The sequence below is a fragment of the Stylophora pistillata genome, chromosome 1 (genome assembly GCF_964205215.1).
Source record: "Stylophora pistillata chromosome 1, jaStyPist1.2, whole genome shotgun sequence".
Classification (NCBI taxonomy): domain Eukaryota; kingdom Metazoa; phylum Cnidaria; class Anthozoa; order Scleractinia; family Pocilloporidae; genus Stylophora; species Stylophora pistillata.
Window position 1 is genome coordinate 54,580,281 of NC_142519.1, and position 26,997 is coordinate 54,607,277.

A 26,997-nucleotide genomic window follows, 5' to 3' on the forward strand; every position below is an offset into this window, starting at 1 on the left:
GGCTGAAATCATACCTGTCTTCACGTAAGCTGTTTGTTAAAGTTGGGAATAGTCATTCTTCACAACGTGCATTGAAGTGTGGTGTCCCTCAGGGATCAGTTCTGGGCCCTTTGTTGTATTTGTTATACACATCACCTATTGCGGACATAATAAATGATCATGGACTATCATACCATCTATATGCTGACGACACCCAATTATATATTACCTTTAAATCTACCAGCTTGAATGACATCCAACAAGTGAAGTTGAGAGTGGAATGCTGTGTGAGGGACATTGATGAATGGATGATAAGAAACTATCTTAAACTAAACCAGGACAAAACGGACCTTGTAGTCATCAGTTCCAGATACCATCCCATGCCTGACATCGGTCACATTACTGTTGGTTCTGAGTGCATTGCACCTCGTGACTCTGTTCGTAATTTAGGGGTTCAGTTTGATAGCATATTTAGTTTTGAGGAGCACATTAAGAACATTTGTAAATCATCATTCTATCATTTGAGAAATATTGCTAAAATCCGCAAGTACTTAAGCCAAGATACATGGGAAATCTTAGTCCATGCATTTATTAGTTCGAAAATTGATCACTGTAATTCCTTATTACATGGCCTTCCTAAGTATCTGTTAGCTAGACTACAGGCAGTTCAGAATGCTGCAGCTCGTGTTGTCACATTGACACCGAGGCATGTTCATATATCTCCTATTTTAATTAATCTTCATTGGTTACCAGTTGAGTTTAGAATAACTTTTAAAGTCCTTTTATTGGTATACAAGGCCCTTCATGGCCTTGCACCTTCCTATATTTCTGACCTTTTGAATTTTAAAACATACTCTAGGTCATTGCGTTCTTCATGTAAAGAATATTTAGTGGTTCCAAGAAGCACATTGAAAACATATGGAGACAGAGCTTTCTCTATTGCAGGACCTAAATTGTGGAACGATTTACCTCTAGAGATTAGGAAATGTGCTTCAGTGGCAACTTTTAAGCAATCCCTTAAAACTTTTTTATTTAAGTTAGCATATAGGTTATGAGATTCGTTTTGTTTTGAGATGTTTTTGATTTATATAGTAGATAACTTAGGCTATATTTGAATTATATTGTATATTGTAGATATTTTATATTATATATTTTTATATTTTATATTGTAATTAGGTAGCGCTTTGGACAATTATTGGATTTTAGCGCTATATAAATAAAATTATTATTATTATTATAAATAAAATTATTATTATTATTATTAGACTAGACGAAAAAAACATCGATCCCTCTAAATTTCTCTACCGAGCTCAAAACTTATCATCTTTCTTATTCGTTACAAACTATGGCGATTCTATAAAGGCTGATAGTTTCGAAAGAAACTGTTCGGGGCTGCGTCGATGGGAGTAACGAAATAATTTGGATATATCAACAAAGTTGAAATGGTAAATTGGCCACCGTAACGATTACAAAAGCTGACGTTTCGAGCGTTAGCCCTTCGTCGGAGCGACGGGCTCACGCTCGAAACGTCAGCTTTTGTAATCGTTACGGTGGCCAATTTACCACTTCAACTTTGTTGATATATCCAAATTATGGCGATTCTATTTTGCCGATCTTAGCAGTATGCAAAGAGGCGTGTCAGATATGAGCGTCGTAATGGGTCTTTCTTAGCATGGAGTCTCTGTCTCAGTGGTAGAGCATCGGAGCGCGATTCCTCAAGGGAACTAAGAATTTTATCTTTGTCCTACGCTCGTAGCTGGACGAAAAAACATCATTCTACATTTCTTTACCGGGCTCAAAACTTACCATCTTTCTTATTCTTTATATATACATAGGTTCTATGATTAACAAAGTCTTCTCGGCTCTCTTATTTTCTACCTGGCTATCTGGCTGCGACACCCGTAAGCAATACATCATAAACATGACAACCTGCACGGATTATTCGTCAGTGGTCCCCCATACCAGCTTGCTATCAGAACAACCAACGTAGCAATGTTTTTTCAAAAAAAGTGAATTCGTATTCCAGTTATGACTTTACAATGCGATTTTTCAGATCAAAATCTCTGCTCTTTAAGTTCTGTGGTCAAAAATAAAAAGCACTAAATGGCAAAATGGGAAAGCCACTGCTGGAGTATGGAGTATTTTCTAAGAATAGGATGATTTCCCTTACAATTTTTATTACAGCTTAACCTTAATTATTTTATCATTTATTCAGGAGATACAAATAACAATAAAAAAAGTCCTCTTAATTGAAATGGAAATCGAGAGTTTAAGCCTGTGCGAGACAATTCCCATAAATAAAAAGTGTAAATGACGTGTACAATCTAAGACCTATTTACAAGCTATATTAAAATGCAATATCAATTAGTCTATAGGTTGAAAATTGTAAGACATTTACATATTAAGCTAAGAATATTCTAAAGTTCACTTACGTCTATAAAAGTCTTGTTCCAAATAGAGGCAGTTATCTAGCGTGCACCTGTTCTCCCTTACTAGGCAGGCTATTCCAGGCATTAATTATCCCAACAAAGAACGAATTCTTATAGCAGTTTTGCGCTTGCCAAAAGAAAGGAGGTGGAGTGCTGCTGGCAATGGTGCACAGATAAGTACTTGACTAGGACTTCTCACTAAGTTCATGGTTCAGTCAGCTGTGATTTTTTTTCACTCTCTTTTCCGCTGTGCTTTGAGGAACAAAGGTGATTCGTGTTGCAACAGTTGCCATCAATCGAATCTCAAAGTATCCATCACAGTGAGCCATATACGTTATACGCCGATACAGTTTACTGGAAACGATTTAAAGGATTGCAATACTCACTTAAGCGTACAGAGATAAATCTTTGATCTCATATCATGAATAAACAATAATTGTGCACTCTTTCTGTGTTCTGGTACAGTCATTGCTAGAGACAATGAACAAACACTGTGTTGAGAAGGAACAAGATTCGTAGCAAAGCCGATTATTGGTTTTAATAAAGTACAAGTATCTGTATAAAGATGCTTTAAAGCGGAATGGCTTGCTTTACGTTATACTTCAAGTGCCTTATCCATGCAATGCCATTTTTGAGAAAAAAGAAGAACTTTCACGTAGAACAATTATTTACCGAAGTGCAGCTGAATAACTATTTTAGTATATACTACAAACATACCGAAAAATAAGATTATTTCTATCAATATACCGAAAAATTGGTCGGAAATTAAACTCATGAAACGCAATTTTGTCTCTTCGGATGCTCGGAGGTAAACAGTACTCGCTAGACTATCGAGCAAGCTGATCAGCGCGGGAGATATTTACTTGTGTGGTATTTAACGCATTAACAGTGGTTTAGCGTGATTTTTACTCTTATTGACAACGATATTTGTCATCACAATGGTCAGAATGTTGTGAACTAACGAGGAACAGCTGATAGAAGGGCTAAACATCGCATTTCCATCATTAATATTGCAACGGATAGAACGTTATAGAGCCAATAAGTGATGCACAAATAAGGACTTTTTTACATTAGCTTGTCCAGTTTGTAATAAGGGGGTAAACAAGGTAAATGTTTAATGAACTCAGCCCAAAAGCGGCAGATGTTTTACTACCTAATCGTTAGAATCGAAATTCGAAAGAGCTTTTGACTTCAAAAAAAAAAACAACAACAACAAAAGCAAGAGAAGCTTGCCTTAAATGAATAAATACGTACAGTTTTCTCAGGCAAGCTGTTTGATCTTTACAGAAACGGTCTCTAGGCATGTCATCCTCAGGCTTGGAAAGGACATTTCATATCTCCGAGTGAAATTTGTAATTAAGATGCAGAGGCGAATTACAGGTTCAACGAACCCACCCCTAGCAAATTATCAATGTAAACTAATGGTAGAGGGTCTCGTATGTGTGTCCATTGGGAGACGTCTCTCGCAAAGATTCTAAAAAAAGTACTGAATGGCTAGGGCATACACAATAATAATTAAAAAGTAGTCCAGATTAATTATATTTCCAATGGAGGTTCTATGTATTCGGATTCAATTTTTCCAAGCCATTCAGTTTAACTTTCAGCATGAAAAAGGAATCGAACTTCAGACCTTCGGATTTCGTGCTCCGACTCTCTACCACTGAGCCACAGAGACTCTATGGTACGTAAGCAAGGTCCATTATGAAGTTCATATATCACATGCTTCCTGCATACTGCTTGGATCGGCCTTTTACATAATGTTCCTTTAGATCTAAGAATTGCGGCGAGATTGCTGATGGCTTGCTACATGTGCAGGGCATACATATATCTAATGAAGAATTTACTAACATTTAAATTACAATGAGAATGATTTTCCGTAATTCGCTGTTGAAGCACCTGCTTCAAAGCACAGGCTTAGAATGTTATGAATCAAATTGCACCTGGACATTCCACAGTGTCAGCCATGCTAGTGATAACACTATACTTTGATGTTTTATACTCGTGAAAGGTATATACAAATTGATGCAAAAATGTAGATAGATGTGACGTAAGAAAGATCTTCATTTGCGTGCTTAGAAAATTGTACTTATGTTGGAGTAAAAAATTAAAAAAAAAAAGAACTGAAAAACCTTACGAATGAAAAGAAATATTTAGTCTACTATCTCTGTTATTTTGAGACAGTAATTAGATGTTAAGGATTCCAGCTGGCAGAAACAAACAATTATCAGCACCTTGCCAAGTTCATTTTCTCATCAACTTACTATTTCAATTTAGAAACGAGCTTTGAAAAGAGATGTGACATACATATTCTTTTTTTAAATGCATTTGTTAGGGTTTATGTCGTGAGGGTGGCGTGTTTATAGAGCAACCTTACATTACACTCAAAAATTGAATGGTTTAAGTTCTTTATAGTTATGATTGGTGAACCAGCAGTTCATTATGAAAACCTTAACGATGAATAAATCCTGTGAGTCCACCCGGAATAAGAATAAGAGATTCAAAACGCAAAATTCGAGGGTTGTGTCAACATCGAACTAAGTCAAGTAAGCAAATCAACTTTATTTAAAGAGGGTGTACACATAACAGCTTACGCTGACAAACCAGTGGCCCTCAAAACTAAGGATTAGTAAGTAATACGTGCAAGTCTAGAATTAAAATTGGAACTAGCCTAACAAAGTAACCATTAAAAACAAATATAAATAGAATATATAGAATAAAACATACATTGCAATGTAACCTCAAAAGAATCATTGTCTTTCTAAGAATCAATAAAATAATTTCTCAAATCATTTCTGAAAGAGGAAGTGCTGCGTTTTTTCTTAAGCTCATTTGGCAAACTTGACGCTACTAACTTGAAAAGAACTAAAAGAACACAAACTATGTTCTTGTTCTGGCTCTCAGTCTCTGTGCCAGCAACGATGGTATTAGGACTTGTTCGGGTAAATACAAATGATTTACATGCCATAAACTTTGAAGTGGAGGTCAGAGGACATAAACTTATTGGAAGGGTTATTGAGGAGACAGAAGTGGATTCAGAAGATAAATGCCAGCTGCAATGTGTGGCTAAAAGCCGTTGCCTTTCTTACAACTTTGGACCAGCAGAAGACTGGAGGAGATTTAAATGTCAACTAAGCGACTCTAATCGATTTTTTGCAGTGGATAATTTTATTCAAGATGACGAATTTTTTTACTGGGGAATACAGGTATTACGTAACTTGGTACAATATCAAAGAAAAAAATTGAAGAAAGAAAAGGTTTTAGCCATTATTTATTTCTCATAAACAGTCTCACCAGATTTGAAGTATATTTTACAAGTTTTGGTAGCCTTAGCACTCAGCTTTCATTAAAAGACATGAACATATCAATATCAAAATATCTTAGCACCAAAGTCATATCTTCTGTAAGAAAAGCCTAACGGTACAATTTTCAGAGCCGCCTGAGTAATCAATATTTAATACTTGTTTCCTTACACAAAAGGTCTTTTGGATAGGAGAAAAGGACACTTTATTAGGCTGTCGATTTTTCAAATTTTATCTCGTTTGGTGTGAAACTTCAAAGCTGTTATTGTGTAACTTTAAGTTGGTTTATTTCTCTTGACACAAAGAGGGAAAAATTACTGAATGAGGATTGGTTTGTGACCTTTCAGGGCGAAGTCACATGCAGTGTCAATTGAGGGGGATTTAACCCCAGGAGCTTGAACAATCTAACACACATTGATCGTTTGAATAATTCCACAGAAATCAAGTTAAATCAATCAGAATGTTTATTGGAAGAAGCGGCGAATCAAATAGATGACAAAATAGAGGTTGTAGTTGTCAGGTTCGAATTTGATCTTACTCCTGCGAATAGCAATCGATAGAAAGATAGCTTTAGGAACTTTCGACAGCGAGAGGACGACGGATCACGTAACTCAACAGATAAAAAGTAATAGTGGCTGATTATAGCGATTTCAAAGGTTATGTAACGAAATTTCATTCCTGGCAATCATGGCGTGGATAATAAAGCTTAAAAGTAACAAAACTGATAACAAGTATTAACTAAACAACAAAAATGAAACGTGTTGCGCAAGTAACATGGTTGAGACAAAGGGCATTTTTCATTGATTTTTACATCTTCCCTGGGAAAAATTACTCGAACTTTAGACGTTTTAACTCTGCCTCAAATTTTATAAACTCACTGACGGCGAACGTTTTGTTAGCAGGGCTGGTTTCATTGTTTTGGCGTTGTTGTGCAAAAATGTAATTTCATGGAGCTGATTTCTGCCTTTTACAGTTCGTTGAAGCTGCGTGAACTCTGAAATGACTTCTTAGAGCGTGTGTTTTGATCTTCTTCTTCCCTTTGTATTAATAACAAATAATCGAGTGGGTTTTCTACAACTTCTGAAAACACAAATAATTTTAACCTCTAATTTTATTCGACCCCATGGGATAGCCTACACAGATAGAGAGGTCGTGTGAGACGAGTGGTAATATTTGCGGCAAAAAAAGGAATCTGCATCCCTGACAATCAAGGCGGCGGTAGCTTAAGATGCAAATGTGAAGATGGCCACACAGGGCCAACATACGGTGAGTATTCGTATTGTTTTGTTATGTAAAGAGTCGATAGAAACCACGATCTTAGGGACAATCTTTGAAAAGCTTTAAGTTGTAATTTGCGAATCCGGCGCCCTACCGTTGACCAAGGTTTTCCTTTTTTTCTTTTTCGTGTTATTGCTTAACGTTTACTTGTTTGCACATCTAGCTGCTTTAAAGCCAGAAAGTTGCATCAAGATCCTTCAAAACGGTTGGAATTCCAGTCGCGTATACACCATCAATCCTGATGGTGACGGCCCAATCCAAGTGCTATGTGACATGACCACGGATGGTGGAGAATGGACCGGCTCCTTTGACTTCTATCTTGGATGGGATTCATAGAAAAACGGCTTTGGAAATCTGAGTGGCGAGTTCTGGCTCGGAAGCGATAATCTTCATCGTTTAACGGCCGCTGATGACGTCATAATGAGAGTTGAGCTGGAAGACTGATGACACAGTCATCTACGCTGAGTACATGAATTTTAAGGTGACAAACGAGGCTGATAAGTACCGACTTTTGATTGGAGGATACAGTGGCACGGCTGGCGATTCTGGATCATTTGCATCACAATAAGAAACCCTCAGTTAATAAGTTAAGTATAAATCTATTTTCAAAATTTAAATCATGATCCTCAAAGAGTGGATGTCATATCTATGGCTGGTGAGTCAATGGCATACCATAGATGACAACGGTGTTCGTGTTAACAAAGAAAGTATCTCTCACTAGCTGAGGAGAGCACGTTGTAATTAGCGGGTAGATCGTTAGTAAACTGACACCGAAGGAAACTTAAACATTTATCAGGCTTCGATTGTTTTAGCTGTGGTTTAACTCACCTCCTTCCCGAGGTAACCCTGTGGGTAATAACCGTGGGTTATTACCCACAGAATCGCTATGGATATGGTTATTACCCTGTGGGTAATAACCATATCCATAGCGATTTCGACAGCTATTAGCTGTGGTTACAGAGCTATTAGCTGTGGTTACACAAGAGCTTTTGCCCACGAGAATGTGAGACCTTACCCACGGGAAGTCTGTGTTTTGTGTGTGACCTCTATTCCCGCAGTGAAACTGCCCATGGGAAATCGCTATGGATACATAAAAAAGAACAAAAGAATTACCCATGACGTTTCCCGAACCAAGTCGTAGGGTTTAGCAGTGGTTTATCTAACCACAAGAGTAGTTCAACCAGTCGGATGGAAGAAAATAGTAAATCCGGAAACCACAGCACATGCTGGGCATTTTTGTGGTGTTGCGCTGAAATCGCGGCAAATATCCTCGCAAGTACCAAATTCAAGACACGCGGCATCAAACATGGCCAACTTTCGAGGTTCACATTAAGTATGTTTCACTCGTCCCTGCACTGAATACTCCGATAAAAACCATAAGTTTCGCGGTTTGTGTTCTCCATGATGAATCAATTTCCCGCCAAACACTGCTAGGTCAAAAGTTGACCTCTGGTAATTTTTTGCGACGTAACCGGAGGATTAAACCTAACCGGAAACCCAAACCCATCCCAACCCAAGTTTATTAACCACTGGGTTAACTCAGGAAAGAGGTGAGTGTAATCACATCTATTGTGTACCTGAAGAGATTTTACGTTCGCACAAAAAGTCATGTTTATTTTGGAAGTTTCATGTCTCCCATTTAATTTCCAGACAATTTCGAAAATTGCAACTACAACTACGTGCCTGGGATTTACGCCCTACAAAAAACTGCACGGCTTTCAGGTTATCTCTCTCTCTATCTCCGCTGTATTTGGTTTCCTTTTTGCTGCGCCTATCATCATGAGAAAAACTCTAGTTTCCTTGAATTGTCAAGAAAAAGATGTTATGTTGTGAAATTTCAAGATATTTCTATTGAAACAGAAGCCATACGGCTGTTTAAAATTTGACGTTTAAACGAATGGGTTTTATATAGCCGTTTGAAAGCTGAAATACAAAAATAACAAAATAAAGAGTCTATTACAATGCGAGCTGATTTTGAAAATACAATAGACTGAGAAACAAAAAAGATTATTAAAATAGGGAGTAGAGTCCTATATTGTCTATTTGTGTTTCTTACTGGGTCCATATCGCTCCTGTCTCAATGAAAATTCCTCCAAGTAACTCTATTACAATAAGGTGCATAGATTTTGAACAAAAATTTCTCTACATACGTATGGTGCAGAGATGCTTACACGAAAATTTGTTTCATTTCAGTAACATGCCCTTTTCTAAAAAAGATCAAGACAAGGATCTTCTTAACTTGGTGAGCTGCGCCCAACCTTACAATGGAGCCTGGTGGTACGCTAAGCGCCATTACTCCAATCTGAACGGATTGTATCTCAACAGCTCCCATGCCTCTTATGCTAATGAAGTCAACTGGTACACTTTCAGGGGCCATCATTGCTAACTAAAACGCACTGTGATGAGAGTAAGAACGGAGGCATAGGATGCTGTCTACGTTAGAGGGAACGGCAAGGAAATGATTTGAACGTCAACTGCACTAGGCCTACCTCAGTAAGCAAATCAATTGAACTTTTCTTCAGCTGATAACCTTCAATAGAATTCATACCGACAAACCAGTAAAAGAAGAGTAGCCTCATGTTAACGTTCTCAAGTTTATGCATAAAAATCGCCTGCAACATGAATTACTTCACTGAACTGTCTGAAATTTTTTTTGTTTTTGTTTTTTTAACGACAACGAAGACTTATGAAAAGTAAGTGTTGAAAGTAACTTTTAGTGGGATGGACTGATTCATTGTTCGCGTAACCATAAGAATAATCAAACAACAAACATATGAAATACATATATATGAACTGCGGTTATGAAACGTATATGTGCACGATCCTTCGCAGTAAAGCACTATTTAAGCAATAGTGAAAATCAGACCTGAAAAAAATTCAGGCCTGTACGGGATTCGAACCACTGACCTCTGCGATACTAGTGCAGCGCTCTACCAATTGAGCTAACAAGCCAACTGGGAGCAGGCCATCAAATTAATTCGACATAAACCCGTAGATGATAAATCAAACAACAAACATATGAAATACATATATATGAACTGCGGTTATGAAACGTATATGTGCACGATCCTTCGCAGTAAAGCGCTATTTAAGCAATAGTGAAAATCAGACCTGAAAAAAATTGAGGCCTGTACGGGATTCGAACCACTGACCTCTGCGTACAGGCCTGAATTTTTTTCAGGCCTGTACGCAATTTTTTTCAGTTGGCTTGTTAGCTCAATTGGTAGAGCGCTGCACTAGTATCGCAGAGGTCAGTGGTTCGAATCCCATACAGGCCTGAACTTTTTACAGGTCTGATTTTCACTATTGCTTAAATAGTGCTTTACTGCGAAGGATCGTGCACATATACGTTTCATAACCGCAGTTCATATATATGTATTTCATATGTTTGTTGTTTGATTTATCATCTACGGGTTTATGTCGAATTAATTTGATGGCCTGCTAGCAGTTGGCTTGTTAGCTCAATTGTTAGAGCGCTGCACTAGTATCGCAGAGGTCAGTGGTTCGAATCCCGTACAGGCCTGAATTTTTTTCAGGTCTGATTTTCACTATTGCTTAAATAGTGCTTTACTGCGAAGGATCGTGCACATATACATAAGAATAATGTTAAAAAGAAGGCTTAAAACTGTAACTTAAATTATCATCTAAGATTTGGCAACCAGGATTCTCTATGCATCATTTGCACTGATGTAATGACATTATGTGGAGGTATTGTGAAGTATTGAAGACGAGAGGTCCACTTGCCACAAATCCCAGGTATATGAAAATTAGTGACGAATTTCTTTCCTCCCGTCAGGCTAAGCAAATTTTCTGAGTTTCGTTTCTCCACATTGTCCGTTCAGTCAATCAGTTCACAATCAGGTTATTAACATTCTTCAAACTTGTTGATTATAAAGCATAGGAAACCTCGATTAAAACTCCAGGAATTGGTTAACTCCGAATCTGATAAGGAAGTGAAAGCGTTCCGAAACACCTTGTTGTGTATTAGGGTTCAATATATACTACTATAGAGTAATGCGTGCACAGATCAAGTGCTCTGCACAATTGCTTTTTTAGAATACTGATGAACTTAATATACAATGATAAATATATAAATAGTCAAGTGACTGCGGTTAAGGTGTGCTAACCAATAGAATTCAGATTATGTAATATCATCGGTGGTCCATCGGTTTCGATGATGACGTCTATGTGCGTGGCTGGGTTCGTTGATGACTGAGGAGTCCAAGGCGGGAACGGCAAACACGTCCGCAGTGGGAGAAGGGAAACTGGCCTGGAGGTTTGGGTGTCTCTGCTGCTGCCTTCCTTTTAGCGCGAGCCTCAGTGACATTGGCTCGCCGGTGTGCTTCGAAGGCTTTTGTTGATTCGCATGTCATGCACGCCATCCAGTGCGATCCTGGGCACACTCCTCAAGCTGCTTTGTTGCGATGCCAGTGTAGGCGATGTTGGCCTTGATGCAGTCTTTAAAGCGCTTCAGTGGCCTGCCTTGCTTTCTCTTTCCCTTACTGAACATTCCGTAGAGGAGTTGCTTTGGGATTCTGTCACTGTCCATTAGGATGATATGCCCCGTCCATCTGAGCTGGGCTTTGAGAATCATAGCCTCAATGCTGGTGGTTTCTGCACGGTCCAAGACCTCAAGGTTTGTGATCATGTCCTGCCATTTGATGCCCAGGATTGAGCGCAAGCTCCGCATGTGGAAGCGCTCCAGCAGTTTGATGTGTCTTCTGTATAGGGTCCAGGTCTCACAACCATAGAGGAGACTGGTGAGGACAACTGTCTTGTAGATCCTGAGCTTAGTAAACTGCTGGATGTTGTGTTGGTTCAGCACACGAGCTCGCAGTCTGCCCAGGGATTGGCTTGCCTTACAGATCCTGGCGTTAATCTCTTTTTCAAGGGAGCCGTCGCTGAAAATGACACTGCCGAGGTATTTGAATTCCTCTACAGTCCTCAGTTCTGTTCCCTCGATAGAGATAGATGGGCGGTGGTCTGTTGTGAGAGGACTGGGCTGGAACAGCACTTCTGTTTTTCCCAGGCTAATGGTGAGGCCAAATAGGCGGGATGCCTCAGCACACTTTTCGACAGTGAGCTGGAGGGTGGATTCTGTATGAGCCATGAGGGCACAGTCGTCGGCAAAGAGGGCCTCTAGGATCAGTTTCTCAATTGTCTTGGTTTTAGCATTGAGGCGTCGAAAGTCAAAGAGAGATCCGTCCAGTCTGTACCTTATATATACTCCGTCCTCGATGTCTCTGACAGCATGAATGAGAACACAGACGAAGAAGAGGTTAAACACTACCATAGAAGAGGTTAAACAGTACCATAGTTATGTAATAACTATGGTGTATATCCGATGGGAACAAACACCGCGCGCCTCAAACAGGTATAGGGTGATGCTTTGTTTTTGTTTTGTTTTTGTTTGTTTTGTTTTTTGTATTATCGATTTCAATAAATGGATGCTGTGTTCAGCCATTGTAGCCACCATTAATCAGACTAGCTCACTAAAAAAGGATGTACTTACGTAACGCTCCTTTTAGCCTCTATGACAACAATTGCTATAAACAGAGACGCTCGAATGATAACAGTAAACTTTGAGGCCGTTAACCTTTTTAGAGATTTAAGAGGAAAATAGAAGAGGATTTATTGAATTATCTTCGACTGCAAAGTGCTGAAAAAAGTTTGTCTGTCGAACAACTTTGAATGCTGTAACGGCAAGAAATTGTATAAAACTTCAACTGAGCGAATCTGATCGATTTGATAGGCTGAACAATTTTGATAAAAATAACGGATTTCTTACCGTCGAATAAAAATAAAATTTGAGATAATTTGTTTAATAAAAAATATTTGTATTAAAGAATCAATGAAATTTTGTTGAACGCGTTTTCTTGTCAAGAAAGCTGACATGTTCATCATTTCCGTTTACCTTCCGAGTTTAATCTATAAAAATTCTAAAACTTCAAATAAAACTAAAAGCTCTATTATTTGAAGGGTAAATTTAGTCAGGACCGAGATCTTACCCTACTTGTAATTTAATTGGTTTATGGAAGCACCAATTTCGATTCACAAAACTATCAATACTTGATGAGTAAGAACACCATTGTTTTATATAGTATGCAGATATTAAATAATCTGTGAAAAAACATTTGTCTTCATCATGTTGCACTTTTATAGCCCTCTGATGTATTTCGTTAAATCAGTTCACCTTTCATTCCTTTCTAATATTCTTATTAATAAGATCCAGATATTTTCATTATTAGTCGTGAGTGTTTTTTTTTTTGCTTAGCCAAAACAGGTAATTCTTTGTGGCAAACACCACGTACTTTCTTACATGAACCAAGCTTAGGCTAAAAGAAATTGGCCAAAAGTGACTTTCACTGAAGTTGTCTGACTTTGTTTCAACTATATGATGAAAAAATTCTCAACATTTGTTCTGAATGCGACATCATTTTCTGATGGGTCCACAGAAGGATAATGGGGATTTTCTAGTCGTTTTTGTAGACAAAGTAATCCCTAAATTCGCTTTAAAAATATAAGAATTGTGCAAAGGTAACAAGGCATAACGTATATGTTTTGTCACTGGCAAACTCAGTTTGTTTATATCTGTTGTTTACATCGCCTCTCAGCCATTGTGAGTAGAACCCTTCATCGTGGGTGATGTTAAAAAATCCAGCAAATCGATTAGATTTACCTAGTTATCACCAGAATTTCTCTCAGCCACCCTTCATGCTTCTGCTTTATCGCTATTCCGATCCAGACATTTACACTTCTGTTTCTCTCATCAGTCTTTCGTCCAACTTTCGCCCACCTATACTGTCAGCAAAATTGACAGCTTTTATGTCTGGTTCTAAAATGTGGCTAATGCCTTATATGAGTTTACAAACAAGAAATGCAGTCCAGAGATGCATCTTCTGCCAGAGGGACTTACCACCACAAGTACTTTTGACGGGATACCCGTTTAAGTTAGGTATGCTTGAAAATATCTCATCAAAACAAAGTATTGATTTGATTTGTTAATGCGAATGAATGCACATTACTCACCAAAAGCGTAGGCCCGCTGAGTTTAAACTGCACGAATTTCAAAGCTACGTTTTTGAGTGAAACACTCGCCAAAAACATGTCTTTGAAGGGAATGTCTCTGCGAGTTAACTGTCTTTGGGAGTTGGTGCGAATAAGTAATGAAACAGAATTTAAGAATGAAGACATCCTTCTCGTGGCTTTGAATGGTTTTCCGTAGTTCATCTTCAGACATGACGATTTCGAGATGGCTGACCTTAGTATGACACGTGTCAGATGTTAAACTAATGAAAATCTAGCCCACTATGGAGAGTCTGTGGTTCAGAGAATCGAAGTGCAGAATTCGATTGGAGGTTCGATTTTCTTCATGGAGGACTCAAAATTGTTGCTTTGCGAGAGTTTTCTCCTTTATTTTGTTTTCCAGGGACCCAAAGTATGGGAGAGAAGAACCCCATTGGGACGTAGAGGTCATCAAATATTAAACAGCATGAATATGCTTGGCAACAAAAAAGAGAACGCATTATTATCCTAAATGTTCTATATGTGTTTAGTGAAATTAATATATCAGCCAGTCTTATCACAGACGAAGCTTGTCGCTTTTGCATCACAATAGAGCCTTACCACAGTAAAGGAATAATTATTGAGCCTGTTGGGCTGCAAAGGGAAGATTTCCTGTAGCTGCTTGCAACATATCGTTGTCTCAATGAATTGTTTTCAGTTATGGATAATTTATCTTTCCCTGATTTTGGAGATGCTTTCGTGGAATATCCTCTCAAAAACAGGTAGGGGATTATGATTTTATTTTTCTACACAACTTCTTATTTCCATAAAGACCAAGTTAAGTCCACGATGACAACTTACCGGTCGAAATTTAAGTACAGATGTTTAGTTTTTGGGTTTCATGCAAATGATGGCTACCGTCTGCAAATTATTGAAAATCTATTTTACCAAGTATACTGTTTTTCGTCACCTATCTAATTTCTCATGATAACTATTACTTTTTTTTTTATAAAAAAAAAGATGTAATAAGCGAATCCATGGAAAGCGAAGCCCTGAAATTATGTTTTAATTTTAATTTCAATTCCAAATTATGATTACGTGATTCACAAAGTCGGTGCAGCAGATGTCAAGAACTGAAATTTGGGCTTTTAAACATTATTGTCTCGCTGTAAAATAAAATTGAAATGTTTTCATTCATAAAAAAGCGATAAAATAAATGAGACAGTTGGCGACTCATAGAAATCAATAATTGATAGTTGTTCGGTCTTGTGATTTTTAAATAGTTCCATGCATAACAAAGGAGTTTCAAGAGCCAGTTACAAACAAGGCTCTTTTAAATCACGTGATCAGCACACCGAGAGCAAAGACAGCAATGAGTTGTGAGATACAATGTTTCATTGAAGTCACGTGTGTATCATACAACTTTGGTCGAAACGAGGATGGTGATAACGTGTGTGAGCTGAGTGATTCTGATGGTGTCAGAGAACCAGACGACTTGGTCACACGGCAGGACTTCCTCTATCGCGCGACAAAGGTATCATGGATAGGGAGAGGGAGTGTGGAGAAAAGAATAACACGAATATGTAGAATTACTTTTGATACAGACTGAATTTGCTCATTTTTGAGACACGAAATGTTGGCTTAAGACCTCTCAAAGCTTGGAAAAACGATGGATTTTACAGATGTTAGCTTAGTACGTTTTTATTCTACATCTAGAAAAGTTCTCAAACTTTGTATTTCGTTGTCACTTGCTTCGAGTCTGTCAACACGGTAAATACAATAATATACAGTGACTTATAGCGCTTGGAGAGGCGATTGGGCTAGATGTGAGAGATATTTCTAACATTCTTAATCTGCTGAGGGTTGCGTCTTCAACAACTAACTAGAAACCAAAGCCAATCAATAGAGAAGGTTACTTCCATCTTTTCTGCCTTTGTTTTCTTTATTCACATAAAGAAGTGTTCGTCTTCTCAACATCTTTCGAAGAAGCCAACAACTTTTTTTTTTCAAGTTGTCTAGTCTATGCATGACTTTCTTTTAAACCTTATTAAAGAATCCATGTGCTACCGCTCAGTGTCCTCCGAATTCGCGATGTTATTCAGATTTTGAACACGAAACTCATCTCTGCGTTTGTTCACCGGGATTCACTGGAGACAAGTGTAAAACAGGTGAGTGAGAGAGATTAGTTTGACATTTCCAATTACATAATACTCTGATCCTTTCCTCTTTTAGTTTTCGAAGAGAGTTTCTTTTCGAGGAGATTTATAGCATTTTGAGTGAATGAGTAAGGCATCGAAAACACTCAGTTTTTCCAGAAATCACCCTTGATCAAACACGGGTTGGAGGGGGAATATCAAAAGTTAATTAATTTAATTGACTAAACAGATCAGATATCCTGGAGATAGCTTCAAAAATATTTTGCAGACGTAGACGAGTGCTCAGAAGGAATTCATGCTTGTCACGTGAACGCCTTATGCAACAATTCTGAAGGGTCATATAGGTGCTGGTGCAAGGATGGATATAAAGGCGATGGGTATCTATGTGAAGGTGAATATTAAGTTTTGTTCCAGTTGGAGTATAAAGCAGTCTCTACTCTAGTAAGGAGAGATTCTATTTTGGTTAAGGCAGCTACAGTGAGGTAGAGGAGCCCTGAGATCCTATCTAGAAGTGCTACTCTTTTTTAAGAATGGTTCTGCGAGACAACTTGAAGCCTAGAAGCTAAGCGCGTTTAACATTACCTTGCATTTGAAGCTGGCTTCCTGAATGTCTGAGGTTTCTTAGCCCAAGGCACTGACGCGTGGGTATAAGGTTTGCTCAATTTGCCTATAGGCTCCTATTCCTGAACTGGTTTCGCACTTAAAACAAGTTGTTTAGCTCGGTCTTTTATGAATAGGGTTCAGTTTCCGATTCACAAACTTACTTCGCTTTGTATCTTTTTTCTAAGAAAAATAACCTCAACCTGAATGATGCTATTATGAATGGAAAACGGCAAATAATAAAACCTAGGTTACCAAATTGATGAGGAAAGTGGTATCGTTTGTCTGTTTCTTTTTAATTTTTTTTCCTACTATTCTACAATTATAGAACGAAAAAGCTGCGCCGAACTGCTTCGAGATGGTTGGAATTCCAATGGCGTATACACTATCAATCCAGATGGTGGCAAGTCAGTTCAAGTGTTGTGTGACATGACCACGGACGGTGGAGGTTGGACAGTTTTTCAGAGACGCTTGGACGGTTCTGTTCACTTCTTTCTTGAATCGGAATCTTATAAACACGGCTTTGGGGATCTTAATGGAGAGTTCTGGCTTGGAAACGACAATCTATGTCATATGACAGCCGCTGATGATGTCATATTAAGAGTTGACCTGGAAGACTTTGAAGGGAACATCACCTACGCTGCGTACTCGACTTTTAAGGTGGTAGACAAGGCTGACAAGTACCGGCTTTTGATTGGAGGATACACCGGTACTGCTGGGGACTCTATGACTGAAGGAGAACCGCTAAGGTATGTGAAATCGGTAACACAAAGTGCACTGGAATACTTAGTATCCCAATTCGGTGTTTGCCATCGATTACTGACTGACTTATTGATCAAACCCTAACCCTATGGATATGACCATTTTATAAACTGGTGGACTAGTTGTTTAAATGATGAGATTATTAATACAACAGTAATGGACTTAATGATAAGAAAATAATTGAAATATATTAACAAAGTTGAAATAGTAAATTGGCCACTGTTACGATTCCGAGAACACCTTCGCGACGTGGAGAGGAATGACAAGAACACATCGAAACCAGTCACTAGACATTTTAATTTACCTAACCATTCTAACAACATATGGCAATCTGCGGTCTTTCCTTACACTTAGATAGCAAGGAAAGCCGTAAAACTCTTAAACAAAAGCTCATCTTTCAAACCGGCAGTCTAAATCCCACAGGTATCAACGAAAGCTTTTCATTCCACTAATTTATTCGTGTTTTTCTCGCTGCCATGTTCCCACCAATAACGTAGCACCATTTTCTGCCTTTAAAAGCACACACAACCCACAATTCCTCTATTCGCTCCGACGAAGGGCTAACGTTCGAAACGTCAGCTTTTATAATCGTAACGGTGGCCAATTTAGCATTTCAACTTTGTTGATATATTCAAATTATTTCGTTACCCCCACCGACGCAACCCCAAACAGTTTCTTTAGAAACTATCAGCCTTTATTAATGATAAGGAGACTGACTGAATAAATTTTTGATTGACTGATTGATTGAGTTATGAATTTACTCATTGCCTAACTGACTGATTGACTGATTGACTGATTGACTGATTGACTGATTGACTGATTGACTGATTGACTGACTGACTGACTGACTGATTGACTGAATGACTGACTGACTGATTGACTGATTGACTGATTGACTAATTGACTGATTGACTGATTGACTGATTGACTGATTGACTGATTGACTGGTTGACTGATTGGCTGATTGGCTGATTGGCTGATTGGCTGATTGGCTGACTGGCTGATTGGCTGATTGACTGATTGATTGATTGATTGATTATAGTAATATGTCGTTTACGACGAAAGATATGGACAACGACCTGAGCGGTGACAACTGTGCACTTTTGTTCAAAGGTGCTTGGTGGTACAACAATTGTCATCATTCTAACCTCAACGGCTTGTATCATGGAGGCCCATTCAGTGATTCGCCTGCAGATGGTGTTTCTTGGAATTCCTTCAGAGGATATATGTATTCACTGAAACGTACCGAGATGAAGATGCGAACTTCAAATTGGAAATGACTAAATGGTGCTGAAAACTGTGGTCAATAGTTTCATGATCGATTACCACTTTTGTGATTAACATTTATTTAAGCTAACAGTTGTAGGTCTTGAAAATATTTAGTTTAGTCCATTTGTTTTCCCAATCAGTAAGTTTGGCTGATTTAAAGCAGTCAGTTTTTTTCCAAATTTTCCACATCTCTCTGAATTAATGGCGTTAGTGGATCCGACTACTTCTTTGAAAAGAAATAACTCGCGTGTTTGTTTCGTCGTGATAATTTATGTTAAGTAAGAACCCCAAGAGATAGACTCTGAAGCTGCAACTTCGATTCAACATCAAGATTTACAACCAGGATTCTACATACACGATTTGCAATGGGTATTTACATTGACTAATTACACTCGTGAGTATAGTGGAGTGTAAAGACGAATGTAAGCAAGTCAAGCGAAAATTTCCTTGGTTATTCTAAGTTCAGTTGCTACATATAGATCCCTGGTATAAGAAAATTAGTCTTGTTTCTCTGCCTTCCTACTATACAAGCGAGTTTATTTTCCCTACATAGTTCATCTGGTCTAGCAGTTAAGAAAAGTTATCGCCCAACCAAGTGTGAATTTACCTCCCAGTCGAAAATAAACGCTACAGTAGTGAAGAAGTATAAATTTCTCGCCTCAGTTCTTTTCAGTTTGTTCTTCATTACTTTCTGACTGAAAGGAAAAGAAATAAAACTTGAAAGGAGCGCCTAAAACTATTAATACTTAATCAGTTATAACACTATCCTTGTACAAGATTCAGTCATTAAAAATTCTGGAAAACGAAACCTTCATCTGAGTCATGTTTTACCCACCTCAGGTACCTTTCCGTTGTATTTCGTTTATTCACATTTTATATTTTTATTTTCATTGAAATTTCGCAAAAGGGCGCGATGGTACCGCTTTACGCAGACTTTTTTGTCTCTGATGATTGTCTTTTCACGCAATTATTCGCCTTTTAACGAAAATGAATGCCTATCTTCTCGTAATGAACAGCAAAAGGTGTAGTGTAGAAGTATAAATTCTTCGCCACAGTTCCTTTCAGTTTGTTCTTGCTTACTTTTCTGACTGAAAGGAACAGCTATAAATTTTGTACACGGGCACCTCAAAACTATCAATACTTAATGAGTTGACACAATTCTTCTTCAAGATTCAGTTATTTAATTAAAATTCTGGTCAACGAAACCTATATCTCCATCTTGTTATAGATTAGATAGCTTTCCGTTGTATTTGGTTTATTTTACGTTTCATATTTTCTAGTCTTCTTGGAATTTCTATCATCAATTTCAAAATTAATTACTCAGCAGGCAAAACGTATTTCGCGATCACTCTTTGAATAATGTTATTGTTTGTTGAGCTGCATTCTTTTAAGTGAACAAACTCGTTTTATGTTCTAACCAGGCTCACTACATGGAGAAGGCGACTGAGTTGACCCTCACTCCGCAAAAACAGGGCCTGGGTGAAAAAAGGGGAAATTAAACACCGATATGCTGGCGGTTAACTGATTTGCCATTTTTTTGCACCTGCTAGCATAGTCAAGCAATAAGTAGAAATTTGAAAACAAAGTTTTAAAATTTCTGCATAAACTTTCTGTCGGTGAAGACTAAACATGCATCTCTGCATACTATTCCTTCTTTGTGCCGTTGTGGATGGCATAAGCCGTATTTCAGGACCAAATTTCAAGGCTGTTTACTTTGCCGACAAAATAACAGGACGAAAGCTGAACGGAAGCCTAATAAGAGAAACAGAGGTGGATTCGGAAAGTTCCTGTCAGTTTGAGTGTGTGAATGAGGAGCGATGTCAGTCTTACAACTTTGGAACCATTAAGGGCGACTCAAGGAAATTCAAGTGTCAACTAAGTGACTCCGATCGATTTGCTGCATTTGCTAACTTTACTAAGGATGATGATTTCACTTACAGAGGAATAAAGGTAATCAAAATGAACTTGCCACGATCACAATGTCCCAGTGACAGTTACTGTTCAATGAAATAAATTAACTTTTATTCACTATCAACTAAATCGGGTATCTTCTGGCATTGGAAAATCGTCTTGCACGCTCTACTTTAGAGGAAACCGTACAAAACTATATAGTATTGTTAAGCTTATAAAGTATAGGTTCTGAAAATAACAAACCACAGTTAGGCACACGCGAGCCTTTGACACAAAACTGACGGTATTTGCTTAACTGAATCACCAGCCTCCGCGTTATCGCGGACATCTAAACAAACTGGACAGCATCACTCAACAGATGATAGGCTAAAGAAATGTGTGATGTTATTCTAAAGTTGGACGATGGAATATATTTCCGTTGTACTCATACTTCGTCGTAAATTCCTCACACACGTTGATGCGTTGATATCTGACGAATATTCTGCCCAAGTTACATCAAAATCCAACAAATCCTGTTCTATTAAAATTCTATCTACTCTATTGATCCCTTAAAAATTGAGTAGAGGTAATTCTCGAAAAACGTACCTGTAGTTCTCGGCCTGAAAAGAAATTTACAGTTTTCGCTCCTCGTTTACTATAAGTCCGTTGGAACTCGCGGGAAAGGTCGTTTCGCGACCTCAGCGGGGAACATGAATTTACATTTGATACGGCGAGGTCCGAAAATTCATTGGGAAAAGGAAACGAAAAGAAAAGGGGGCAAAGAAAGTTAGAGAAAAGCAAAAATCTGCTCTCAATTATTTTGCAACGGGCTTTATCTTTGACTCCTCCCGACTCCTCTCCTTGAGACCGTTTTGCAAACTGTGACAGAAATTTGCTTCTGTTGTGAGGTGCAAGACGCGATGTAAAGAAGTAATAAACGCTCTTTAAAAGGCCTTTGGGATTATGAAAATGTTATGAAACCTTTCGCTAAATCTCTTCTGACTTGGCTACATGAGCCTCACCCTTCTGGTTTATCATCAATGTCCATCTGTCCCTTAAATGTTCATGCTTTTATTCGCTGCTGAACCCCTCACGAAAGTTACTCAGTACCCATGTTTTAATGTATCTATGAACAAGGACCCTGCAGAAGTCCCTATAGAAAGTTGCAAGGTGTTGTCCACGATTGATGGCACTATTCATGCGTTAAATAACAAACCTTGATCTTATTTTTTGACATCAATTTTGCTCAAGAACGTTTTCGCGTTTTGTTATTTGGCGTAAACCGTTTGGAACGTCTTATCGTCGAAAAATTCCGATTCCTCTCATATCTTTGTTAAATCATTTTAAGAACGTTTGAAAAAGGACTTAAAAATCCATACATGTCCTGTAAACCCCTTGTTTTTTTCGGAACTATTATAATTCATATGAGGAAAACTGATTAGTTAATCTAAGAGATTATTTTTTCACAGAGTGCTTGTGAGGAGGACAGTTTTCAATGCGGCAAAAAAGGAATCTGCATTCCCAACTATAAAGATGGCAGCGTACGATGCAAATGTGATGACGGCTATACGGGAAAACCCTGCGGTAAGTTAAAGTGTTAGATATTTCATTGATATCAATCACTGCTTAATCATCTTCTAAGAAAAATTTCAAAATTCTCTTCGTTTTCTTCCTAACAGATGCGAGAAGCTGCTCTCAATTGTTCCAAGATGGTCTCAATTCCAGTGGGGTGTTTACTGTCAATCCAGATGGCGGCAAAGCAATACAAGTGTTGTGCGATATGAAAACGGACGGTGGAGGTTGGACCGTTTTGCAGAAACGCTTGGACGGCTCTGTTGACTTTTATCTTGGATGGGAATCCTACAAAAAAGGCTTTGGAAATCTAAATAGCGAGTTCTGGCTTGGAAACGACAACATTCACCGTTTCACTGTCACGGATGATGTCATGTTGAGAGTTGACCTGGAAGACTTTGATGGCAACGTCACCTACGCTGAGTACACGACTTTTAAGGTGGCAGACGAGGCTGATAAGTACCGGCTTTTGATTGCAGGATACAGTGGCACAGCTGGTGATTCTATGATATACCAAAGGTAAGAAAGGCATTCGTGTGGACTAACTGAGCACCACATACAGACTATTTTTGAAAAGATTAATTTTCGTGAAATTAAAATGAAACAAGCAATGAGCTTGATAACGATGAGCTTTTCCGTGCGCTTGGTTGGCACAAGAAATCATCAAAGGCCGTTGAAGACACTGCGCGGTATGACTCTCGAAATTCTAAGATCTCTATTAGTACTGCGAAATGACATTACTTCCTTCCAAAAACAAATCGGCACTTACACAGCCCCACACCAATTTTTTAAAAGTAATTTTCTGATACCGAGGAGCTGAAACGTGAACCAGCTAAGTTCTGTGTGAACCGGCCAAGTTCTGCGTTCTGTAGCTTCCTTAAGTAAATTGCAACGAAGACTTCATCATGATAGCTTTCTAGCGAGACAGTACATCCTTAGGATATGATAGGTTTTCTACTATTTCATAAGTGAGATTACAAAGATATTTTACCTCTAAATATACTGAACGAATTTCATATCGCAAACAAATAAAGTTAACGATCAATCCTTGTCCATCTATTTGTCTCAGTAGATGTCTATCTCTACTGTCTCTGCAAATGTTTCCACGTAATCCTAAAAGCAGACTAAGTTGCAGAGCCTTTAAGTCGGAAAACATTCTCCACACATTTGAGTTTGATTGAGATAGGCTTACATGAAATTTTATTTCATTTCAGCAATATGCAGTTTTCTACCAAAGATCAAGACAATGATCTCGGTCAACACGTGTCCAACTGCGCCCAACAATACAAGGGAGCCTGGTGGTACAAAGACTGCCATCACTCAAATCTGAATGGATTATACCTTACTGGTCCCCATGCTTCTTTTGCTGATGGAGTCAACTGGAACACCTTCAGGGGTCTTTACTACTCACTGAAACGCACCGAGATAAAATTGAAAACCAAGATATAAGGCGATGTCTATCGAAGAGTACCCGATCAAGAAACTAAGCTATCTTAGCAAGTAAATAATTATGCACGACGACACCTTTAAATTAAACTTTTTCGATGGCTTCAATACAATTCATTGTAAGTGTTGTTATTACATCGCTCGCAGCGCCCGTGGGCAAGATTAAGCAAATCCTGTGTTCTGATTGGCTACCCCAGCGGGCAAGATGAACCCATCTTGCCCGCTCGGGATTGCCCACATTGATCCCACGCATGAATAAAATTGATTTAACCGAGACTGTTCGCTCGAGACAGCTGAATATTAGCCTGGTTTTTTTTTTTTCGCATTTTGTGGACCTTGACTTCGTCTCGGTCCACAAAAATGCGAAAAAATAGCTCGGCCAATATCCAGTCATCTTGACCTCACGCTTGAATAATAACGCATATGTATTGACTTTCAGTGGGCTGGACTAGTGCGCAAAGCTCATTGGTTGCTCACCGGATTTATTGCTCGCGTAAAAACCTTCAAGTGTAACTTCGATTAACTTTTCAAACTTGCAACCATTTGCATTGCAGTCTCCTTCGCAGCCATTGTTTGGTCACATGACAGGCGCTCTCTTCCCCATTAACATAGGGGATTTACATTGACTTGTATTCGAGAGTATTGCAAAGCATTAAACGAGTAAGAAAAAATTCATGTGACAATTTTCTTGGTTTGTCCGAGATCCAGTTGCCGCAGATTCCCGGTTTATGTATATGGAAATAAGTTTTCTCAGTTTGTTTCCCAACATTGTTTGTTCAAGCAATCACTTCACAGTTCATCAAACAACAAAGTTCAAATTTATCCTCCTGAATTTAATTATCATCGTCACAATAGTACAAAAGCAAAAAGGTCCCGTCACAGTTCCTCTCAGTTTTTCCCTAATTATTTTCTGAACGTATCAGAAAATACTGAACTGTTCTGGCTTTGACTTAGTAATTACGCAATTGCTCTTTAAGAGTATTGCCTATAGGAATCGCTCCTTTGAACGATCATAGTACACTTTATTTAATAAAATTGTCAGGGTTGTATGAATTATATCGTAAAAGTATATATACATTGTAGAAATATGTTTTTATTAGTCTAGCTTGTCTAGACTAGACGAAAAAAACATCGATCCCTCTAAATTTCTCTACCGAGCTCAAAACTTATCATCTTTCTTATTCGTTACAAACTATGGCGATTCTATAAAGGCTGATAGTTTCGAAAGAAACTGTTCGGGGCTGCGTCGATGGGAGTAACGAAATAATTTGGATATATCAACAAAGTTGAAATGGTAAATTGGCCACCGTAACGATTACAAAAGCTGACGTTTCGAGCGTTAGCCCTTCGTCGGAGCGAAGGGCTCACGCTCGAAACGTCAGCTTTTGTAATTGTTACGGTGGCCAATTTACCACTTCAACTTTGTTGATATATCCAAATTATGGCGATTCTACATTGCCGATCTTAGCAGTATGCAAAGAGGCGTGTCAGATATGAGCGTCGTAATGGGTCTTTCTTAGCATGGAGTCTCTGTCTCAGTGGTAGAGCATCGGAGCGCGATTCCCCAAGGGAACTAAGAATTTTATCTTTGTCCTACGCTCGTAGCTGGACGAAAAAACATCATTCTACATTTCTTTACCGGGCTCAAAACTTACCATCTTTCTTATTCTTTATATATACATAGGTTCTATGATTAACAAAGTCTTCTCGGCTCTCTTATTTTCTACCTGGCTATCTGGCTGCGACACCCGTAAGCAATACATCATAAACATGACAACCTGCACGGATTATTCGTCAGTGGTCCCCCATACCAGCTTGCTATCAGAACAACCAACGTAGCAATGTTTTTTCAAAAAAAGTGAATTCGTATTCCAGTTATGACTTTACAATGCGATTTTTCAGATCAAAATCTCTGCTCTTTAAGTTCTGGGGTCAAAAATAAAAAGCACTAAATGGCAAAATGGGAAAGCCACTGATGGAGTATGGAGTATTTTCTAAGAATAGGATGATTTCCCTTACAATTTTTATTACAGCTTAACCTTAATTATTTTATCATTTATTCAGGAGATACAAATAACAATAAAAAAAGTCCTCGTTATTGAAATGGAAATCGAGAGTTTAAGCCTGTGCGAGACAATTCCCATAAATAAAAAGTGTAAATGACGTGTACAATCTAAGACCTATTTACAAGCTATATTAAAATGCAATATCAATTAGTCTATAGGTTGAAAATTGTAAGACATTTACATATTAAGCTAAGAATATTCTAAAGTTCACTTAACGTCTATAAAAGTCTTGTTCCAAATAGAGGCAGTTATCTAGCGTGCACCTGTTCTCCCTTACTAGGCAGGCTATTCCAGGCATTAATTATCCCAACAAAGAACGAATTCTTATAGCAGTTTTGCGCTTGCCAAAAGAAAGGAGGTGGAGTGCTGCTGGCAATGGTGCACAGATAAGTACTTGACTAGGACTTCTCACTAAGTTCATGGTTCAGTCAGCTGTGATTTTTTTTCACTCTCTTTTACGCTGTGCTTTGAGGAACAAGGGTGATTCGTGTTGCAACAGTTGCCATCATTCGAATCTCAAGGTATCTATCACAGTGAGCCATATACGTTATACGCCGATACAGTTTACTGGAAACGATTTAAAGGATTGCAATACTCACTTAAGCGTACAGAGATAAATCTTTGATCTCATATCATGAATAAACAATAATTGTGCACTCTTTCTGTGTTCTGGTACAGTCATTGTTAGAGACAATGAACAAACACTGTGTTAAGAAGGAACAAGATTCGTAGCAAAGCCGATTATTGGTTTTAATAAAGTATAAGTATCTGTAAAAAGATGCTTTAAAGCGGAATGGCTTGCTTTACGTTATACTTCAAGTGCCTTATCCATGCAATGCCATTTTTGAGAAAAAAGAAGAACTTTCACGTAGAACAATTATTTACCGAAGTGCAGCTGAATAACTATTTTAGTATATATTACAAAGATACCGAAAAATAAGATTATTTCTATCAATATACCGAAAAATTGGTCGGAAATTAAACTCATGAAACGCAATTTTGTCTCTTCGGATGCTCGGAGGTAAATGGTACTCGCTAGACTATCGAGCAAGCCGATCAGCGCGGGAGATATTTACTTGTGTGGTATTTAACGCATTAACAGTGGTTTAGCGTGATTTTTACTCTTATTGACAACGATATTTGTCATCACAGTGGTCAGAATGTTGTGAACTAACGAGGAACAGCTGATAGAAGGGCTAAGCATCGCATTTCCATCATTAATATTGCAACGGATGGAACGTTATAG

General features: G+C 38.2%; 2 protein-coding genes and 1 pseudogene across 3 annotated transcripts in view; all 3 read left to right on the forward strand.

The window, feature by feature from the left end:
* LOC148743150 (ficolin-1-like) overlaps positions 1 to 24,358 on the forward strand; it is a 28,839-nt gene extending 4,481 nt beyond the window's left edge. Inside the window, exons 1-4 of one of the 2 annotated variants that reach the window (XM_088762868.1) lie at positions 20,013 to 20,727; positions 22,137 to 22,251; positions 22,347 to 22,758; positions 23,454 to 24,358. In XM_088762868.1, the coding sequence (XP_088618994.1) occupies positions 20,407 to 20,727; positions 22,137 to 22,251; positions 22,347 to 22,758; positions 23,454 to 23,688 (1,083 nt within the window). In that variant the 5' untranslated portion in view covers positions 20,013 to 20,406 and the 3' untranslated portion in view covers positions 23,689 to 24,358. Of the gene's footprint in view, positions 1 to 20,012; positions 20,728 to 22,136; positions 22,252 to 22,346; positions 22,759 to 23,453 lie in introns of those variants that run through there. The other variant, XM_088762874.1, reaches the window with a different exon arrangement.
* On the forward strand, positions 5,288 to 7,553 carry LOC148743151 (uncharacterized; annotated as a pseudogene).
* Positions 14,654 to 19,578, forward strand: LOC148743152 (microfibril-associated glycoprotein 4-like). Its single transcript, XM_088762845.1, has 6 exons — positions 14,654 to 14,772; positions 15,274 to 15,524; positions 16,044 to 16,158; positions 16,415 to 16,537; positions 17,075 to 17,495; positions 18,551 to 19,578. Exons 1-6 carry the CDS (start codon positions 14,694 to 14,696, stop codon positions 18,786 to 18,788), a joined length of 1,227 nt encoding a protein of 408 aa, XP_088618971.1. The 5' UTR covers positions 14,654 to 14,693; the 3' UTR covers positions 18,789 to 19,578.
* Positions 24,359 to 26,997: the final 2,639 nt, after the last annotated feature.